At 43.7% G+C, this 8,006-nt stretch overlaps 1 protein-coding gene across 1 annotated transcript; it reads right to left on the bottom strand.

The window, feature by feature from the left end:
• Positions 1 to 3,852: 3,852 nt before the first annotated feature.
• Positions 3,853 to 7,331, bottom strand: LOC136665385 (myosin heavy chain, embryonic smooth muscle isoform-like; the record flags this gene model as incomplete). The annotated part of the gene is made up of 5 exons (XM_066642996.1): positions 3,853 to 4,941; positions 5,553 to 5,725; positions 6,201 to 6,309; positions 6,604 to 6,812; positions 7,182 to 7,331. Coding segments are annotated over 5 exons (807 nt in total), but the record flags the coding sequence as incomplete, so codon positions are not given.
• Positions 7,332 to 8,006: the final 675 nt, after the last annotated feature.

Raw genomic sequence — 8,006 nt, 5'->3', positions numbered from 1 at the left:
CTCATTTATTGATTCTTCACCAGTATCTTCAACTATCTCTTTAATGTTTTGCCATTCTGGGAACAGCCTGGGTTTTTTTTTTTCAGGGGAGTGTGTATTATATATATGTGTGTGTTATTTTGTTGTCTTTGTGGCTGACCTGGACTTCATTACTGACACGGTAATGACTCCGTTGCCTCATTTGTTTTAAGAATTTACAGCTAACATTTGATTTCAAAGAGGTTTTTCTCTTGTGCTAACACTTTACTGTAGATGTTCGTAAAGCTACATGACTCCTACATGAGGCTTTACGACAACTGACATGCACCTATGTAGACATCTGTGGAGGCTTAGTCCAACAAGAGATTTTCATAAAAACAGCTATTTAACCCTCCTCCAAACCTTATCTAATGCTGTTTCTCCAGTGCTGAGCCCCGAGTAGCAACGACAGAGACTCTGTTCTCCCTGTTACAGCTCAGTGGAGCATCACAATGATTTTTGAAGCTGTAATTTTAAGGTAAAAATACTACCTAGAGTTCCGTTAATGAATGTTTGTGTCTGTGGTTATGAAATCTTTCTGTAGCTTTATAAATATACACCTACAGTAAAGTGTTACCAAAGTGTTTACTTTATTTTTGCCTTCTGTAACATGACCACAATCTTGTGCCTTAATGAACCTGACTGCAGCCAGGTCAGAGGAACAGTCCAGACTTATGTTAACATCACACATCTACACCTTTCCCTCCTCTTTCTCCCAGATGTGTTTGGTCAGCCAGGACGTGGAGGGTGTCTGAGGTTTTACACTGGAGCTACGAAGCTGATGTAGAGAAGCGTGTTCACTATTTAGCATGATGCAGTTTGTGTGCAAAACAAAAGAAACAGTCAATCAATTTTACTACCAAACCATATCAAATATGTTTCATACAGAATCCGACACATCCAGGCCACTAGGGGTCAGCCTACCATTTCTCTCCTGATGTAGAGAAGAATCAGTGGAGACAGTGTCTGGTTGCTATTTTAAAGCAACACTAGGTAATGCTAGGTATTTTGCTCCTGAGCTCCCCCTACAGTTCCAGAGTGTAATTCATTTTTACAGCACTGTCCTGAACCTGAGGATTAGGAAAGTGGAAAGGGTCCTATTCTACCCTCTTCTAAACGTTTTTAGCAACCACAGAGGCCCTGTTTCCTTCTTAAATCTCAGTGGAGCATCACAATGATTTTGAAGCTATCATGCTAAAGTGCTACTTATACTTAAAGCGCTACTTATAAGCTAAAATGCTACTTAGTGTTGCTTTAAGAACTAATTTCCACAGGGTTGTAGCTCCAATGTAAATCTACAGAAGAAAACTTCAGACAACATCTGAACTGATATCATTTCTGGAGGAAAACTTTTGCATCATCAGCTCCAAATGTTCTGAAAACCAAACAATGATATAGAACCAAGGAATGATCCCAAAGTTTTGAGATTTGGCTCTGAATTGAATTGAGGGCAGGATCCAGCCTGTCATTGGCTGCTGAACAGATAATTGATAACTCAAAGCAATAGGTAGTTCCCGCCCACAGAACAATATCCAGACACCTCTATACAGATACAGATCATCTGTGTGACCATGCTGCTTTAACAAAGAGTTTTAATGTTCCAGGCACAATGAAGCTGCTACTGGCAGGCCATGTCACATCTTCAGCAGCCAATGGTTGACTAGATCCCGCCCTCAAGTCAGACTACAACGAGAAAGAGACCGAGAGATTTGTGTGCTACTGAGGAAAAGAGAGGATTGTTTCATAGATTAATTCATTCATTCTCTGGAGGAAACCCACACAGACACAAAAAGGACACACCATGATATTCACAAACAGAGGAGAGGGCACCTCTTTTGGACCCCCAGACCCTTTACTGCCACTAGAAGCCGTCATTTACACATTGATTTCTTGGTAATGGATTTTGCTTTTTTAAAAACGTATTTATTTTTTTAATATCCTCAGAACATTTGTCTCCAATTTGATGTCATAGAAAACTACGTTTGAATAGTGTCTGAAGTCCCGCTTTAACCTCCCCTTCAGTGAAGTTATAGGTGGGAGTTCAGACTAGAGAACCCCTGTCGCTTCTTTCCATCAGCACACACAAACTTTCTGACATGTCAGACATATGACTGCGGCCCTGAAGGGCTTCTGCATTCACCCGCCTGTGTTCCTGAAGCTTCTCAGAGTAAGAGCACTGATCCAGGGTCAGCACTCCTGTTCTGAGGGGTTGTTAAACCGTGGCCTGTCTCTCTGTTTGTTCTCAAGCTCAAGTTTTGAGGAGATTTAACTACTTCAGTGAAGGGTACTCGTGTTTTATGTTAAAATTGGGAGCGTAAAGAGGAAGTGGAGAGGCGCTGTTTTCTACTTTGTTTAGAGGTAGGTACTAACGATGTAGGAGCCGTAGAGGAACTTGGAGCACATAGAGTTTAAGCACGGTCATCTCAGGGGCTTGTGGAAGCAATAACTTCACTAAAGTCGTCCTTGTGGTCCAGATTATTTAGGGGTCTTGGTTTTTGTGTGTGGGTCAAGCTGAAAAATAAACCTGCTGCTGACAACCCCAGCTCTGAGTTTGTGTCTGATTCAAACTGGTGTTTACAGAATACACGAGCAAAAGCTCTCTGTCAGGAGGCCCGTTGTGGGTTCAACATGGGCAGGCTGGGATCTAGGCAGGTGGGTGGGTACATACAGTTGGGAACAGCTCAGATTGATCCTATTTTCAACCCGTCCTGGGCCCATCACTGACTCTGGAGGGCATCTATTCATGGGGTCAGCATGTACAGATGCAGGGAAACGGCATCTAGATGTTTTTAGACAATGAAAAGTCTTCAATCGTTGAAAAACACAAACTGAGATGAGGGTATTGCTCTATTCCTCCTCCATAGGTGGGTAACACTGACTTACTTTTGTTGTTTGGGATTTCTTAAAGTGGAAATATTTCCAAACTCGGGAGACGACTAGTTGCATTACCAGCAGCGCTACAAAACTAAACAACACGAGTTACAAATGAATAAACAAACCAAAAGAAATCATTGTTTTTCAACAATCATTGATATCCCCTTTAACTGAGCTGCACATACAGACCCCATATGGGTGTGTTAGCTGGGATAATGCATTCTGTTGTCAAAACTATTGATGACACTTCGGTATTGAGTTGGAGGGTGTAACCTCAGAACAGGATATGGAACAGGTGAATGACAGTTGGTCAGTGTTTGCATGTGTGTGGGTGGGCGGATTTAGAACATACTTGTTGAATCTGGTTGGTTGTTATAGTTTATATCAAATATGTTTTAGGCCTCAAAGTCTAATCCGATTTAGATCTGATTAAGCTGAACTTAAAGAAAAAAAAATTGTACTTGGGTGAAATATGCCTTTAAAAATAAGTAGAGAGAAGTGAATATTCGTCATCCATATTGACACCCACTAGAGGGCAGTGCCGAGGAGACACAGGGTCCTAGTAACATTTTCCTGAAACTGCAGATATAGAGTATTACTATTGGGGGTGCGGTTTAGTGTTGTAAGGTTTTATCTGCTCGTTACTTCATTAAGCAATAACAAAGACAAGCAGCGTTTTCTAGAGTGTGTATCTTAGTGTATTATACATTTATAATATTCTAGATGCAATCTTAGGTGCCCATTGTTGTGCCATAGTCCTGGCCAGTCCCTCCTGTCCTCCATCTTTCTCCTTATCTCACAGTGCTACCACGTGTGGAGTATGAAGGTTATCACAAGCTTCCTCCAACATCACTAAAATTCAACATGCTTGGAGGTGAACACTAAGGCCCTCTTGGGACGGTGAATAAAAGGATGTAAAGCATCAGAAAACAGGATTGGGACATGCATTTGAACGTGAGACTGGAGGAGGGTGTGAACAGGGACCAGAAACGGGACACAGAACAAAAACTGACCAGTGTTTTTCACAACATCAGGAGATGAATTAAAGGAAAACGTCCTTTTGAAATGTGAGCATCTAAACCCTAAAACCATTATTTAGAACCAAGGATTAGCAACCAACTGTGTTTCATTTCATTTCTCGCGTCTTTCCAAAGAAAAACATGCATCTCCAAATTAGTAACTTTGCAAGAGAAGGGAAAATACCTTAACTTTCAATGGAAGTCAATGTAAAAAGATTCAATTCAGAGTAATTTTGGAGCATTTCTATTGGTTCATTCATTTTGAAATTTTCACAGTGTGAAGGACAGCTGCTGTGTTCAAATGATGTAGTAAACTACACATCCACAAACACAGAGACAAACGTTTTTCACTGGACAGCAATGTAATGTTCTTAGAAAGGATACTGAACAAATAATTAAACTGTGAATCTCCCCCGATCTCACACAGTGCTCCCACCCATGGGCCCCAATTAACACAGTTTTAAATTGAACCCCAAATTACTCATATAACACTGTTCTCATGATTGAAGACGGTTTAAAGCTGTTATTTACTTATGAAAGTCGAGAAAGATGTTCCAAGTTTTCAGTTGCCATCATCGTTCTTTAGTTTAACCAGGTTCTCTTGGTTCTAGAAGCTCAATTTAACCGAATCAGGTTCTATTCGCAGACCTCGGAAAATTGGATCTGGTTCTGTTTCGAATTGTGTTTCCTGCTCTCATCAGGTTCTGGTCCTGAGTGGAGGTTGGACTGATTGTTGAAGTCAGAGTCACAATAATTACATTTAAATTTGAATGTGATATTTTTGTGTATGTGCTATTTGATAGCTCGGGTCTGTTTCTGCCCCCTGCTGGCCGTGTCCAGTCCTTGTCTGGGGGGCAGTGGTGTTCACTGCAGATCGTCCTGCTCTCCGTTGATTGGTTCTGTCTGAGGTTCCACAGGTTCTGAAGCTCCGCCCTCCTCAGGAATCGCAGCGTTTACCTTCAGACTCCGGCGTGCTCCGCCCACAGCCCGCCGGGGGGAGGGGCTAAAGGAGGTGGTGTCGTTTCCTCGTCTGGGGAGAGAAGGGAACACAGGGAACAGGCTAAAGATGCTGAACGTTGCATCGATACGGTTAGGATTAACATTGTTCAAGGCAATGTCTGGGGAAACATCACATTTCCTTTTTATTAATATTATTCTTATTATTCATGGAGTCTGCAGCTACTTCTTTAGTGTTAACATCACTTCTTTGCTTTTAATTCTGGATCTATGAGGCTCAAAATTAAACCCAGACCTGCTTCAGAAGGCATAAGTCAATATTTGAGAAAAGAATGGGAGGCTTGTAACTCTAAACACAGTTCACTGGTGGAGTATGGGTTAGCAACATTAGCCTCATAGCTCCAGTGTTAAACTAAAAAAGGAGAACAGTCAGCTACATTTGGGTTTGGGGAGAAGCTGACTGTGTAAATGGGATGTTTTCAGAAGTGCTCCACTCACTACAGGACATCAGGTGATGGAAAAAGCAGGCAGTATATTTATCCAGTTACTGGGTTATATAATTGTGGTGTTAGTAGGGTGTTTTGTGGGTTTAATGAAGATAATGGGGATTTATGGGGTATAACGGGTTAGTAGAGTGAAAGCATGCATTACATACATCACAGAAAGGGCTCACTGCAGAACAACCTGAGTTTGCTCTTGAGGGAGGACACCTCTCTGATCAGGGCATCGTTAGCCTCCGACGCCTCCTCCAGTTCCCTCTGCAGCTTCCTGCGGGCAGCCGAGGCTCGCTGAGACTCTTCCTCACTCTCCTCCACAGCTCGCTTCAACTGCTTCACTCGAGTGTTGGCCTTCTCCGCCTGCAACGCAGAGCAATGACCGTCACACAGAGCTTCATGGAAAATTAGCACAGAACCAGAACACATAGACCACTGTGTGTCAGAAAAGGGTTAAATTATAGACATGATACATCACAATAAACAGCAGGACCAAGACTCTTTCAGCGAGCCCCCTAGTGGCAATAACAGTGGCAGGTGCAAACATATAGGCACTGTTAGCTTTTTCTCCTGGCGTAGCTCTGCTGATGTTCACAGCGTGTGCATGTTCAGGCTGCGCTGAGTGAAATAAGTCAGAGCAGAATCAGAGCTCTCTGTATGCTCCACGTGTCCTATCACTGTAGAAATTATGCACAAGGTGTTCTGTCCTGTTGGGGGCGCTGATATGAATGATAACACACAGTCGATATGTCCAGCTCTGTTCTAACTTGGTGTGTGTGTGAGTGACTGGGTGAGTGTGTGAGTGACTAGGTGAGTGAGAGCGTGGTGAGTGTTTTACCTGGTCTTTGTATTGCTCTGCCTGCTTGTGCTCGTCCTCCATCTGGATGGTCAGATCCTTCAGCTTCTTGTCTTTCTGGCGCAGGATTTTGGCAGCCGCTTGTCTCTCCCTGACACACACACACCCCAAACAGTTCATACTGCGCTCGTAATAGCACACTGTACTACTGCCACTAACTAGCCACTGGGGGTGGGTGCCACAGAGGGAGGGGGTGTGGGTGGGAAAGTTTTGTAACCCTTTTCACTTTATATACTTTCTGTTTGATTTAATGTATTCTCTAAAATCATTAAATAATTGATAAAAAAATAGACAAATAAAAAAGAAACACATTGGTATACTATAGCTGTGCATTAAATTGGACAGAGGTGATCCAGGAGATCCACAGCAGTGTCCAGTCTCTCACTTGCTCTCGTGCTCCAGCTGCTCCTCCAGCTGGTGTACTTTGGCCTCCAGGGTGGTGATGGAGGTCTTTAGTTTGGACTTGGCCTGTCCATCTGCCTCCTGCAGCTTGGTTTTCAGCTCCTTGTTCTGTTTCTCCAGCTGCTGTCGGAGTGTCTCGCTGCGCTGAGCAGCACTTCGTTCAGCCTGCAGCTCTCCACTCTGCTGGTCCACCTGGACAACACAGCAGCAGTGAGGGACCGGGGCAGTTCTTTCACTGGACCTTTCTATAGTTACAGCAGTGGCTCTTCTAAGCCCAAGTCATTTTGAGAACACTCATGGTCAGCTGTTCCCACTTAAACACAACAAATATATAGGATCACACCCCATCTCTGCTCTCACAGTGCTAGCTATATATAGTTATTAACAGGTGACGACTGATAACTGAGTGAAAATTTGGGAAAAGTTATTTAATTAATGAATGATTTTTTTTTTATCCAAAAGGAGATTTTCTCTGAGTTACAGGTCACTGTTTCCAGTTTGAATACAGTGTCTCTAAGCCATTGCTGTAAACATTGCCCTGAACTGGAAGGTGTGCTGTACCTGCTGCACACTCCTCCTCAGCCTCTCGTTGAGTGACTCAATGTTGCTCTGCTCCTCCTCCAGCTCCTCCTCCAGGTGAGAGATCCTTGCCTCCAGGCGTCGCTTCTCCTCTGACGACAACGACCTGACGTTGACAGCAAAAAAAATACAGCGTCAGCCTCAGAGTACAGCTCAATCCAACCCAACTCAGCCCTACTCAGCCTTAACCAGCTCAACCCTACTCAACTCAACTCAGCCCAACCCAAATCAACTCAGCCTTAACCAACTCATCCCTACTCAGCCTTAACCAATTCAACTCAGACCTACCCAACTCAACTCAGCCCTACTGAGCCTTACCCAACACAACTCATCCCTACTCTACCCAACCCTACCCAACATAACTCAACTTAGCCCAGTTCAACTCACCTGACCTCAAACCAACCCAGTCCTACCCAACTCAGCTTAGCCCAACTCAACTCCACCCCACCCAACACAACTCAGCTCAACTGAAACCTACACAACTAAGCCCTACCCAACTCGACTCAACCCAACCAATCTCCACCCTACCCTACTCTACCCAACTCAACCCAACTAAATTCCACTCAAACAAATCCAACTCAACTAAACTCAGCTCAACTCAACCCAGCCCAGCCTAACTTAGCCCATCAAGATTCACCCCAACTCAACCCAACCCCACAGTATATCGGGTGGTGGGCGTTCGTATGAAGACTGTGCTGCTGGTGTCAAAATCACTGACACAGATTAATTATTAAAAGCTATTAACTAGCTGGGGCTAACCGGGGCTGTTATTACCTGGTTAAGCCTGTGATGGAGAAGTGGCTCAAA

This window comes from Hoplias malabaricus, chromosome 13 (genome assembly GCF_029633855.1).
Source record: "Hoplias malabaricus isolate fHopMal1 chromosome 13, fHopMal1.hap1, whole genome shotgun sequence".
Lineage (NCBI taxonomy): Eukaryota > Metazoa > Chordata > Actinopteri > Characiformes > Erythrinidae > Hoplias > Hoplias malabaricus.
Note: the sequence above shows the minus strand (reverse complement) of the source record. Positions and strands in the feature narration are given on the sequence as shown.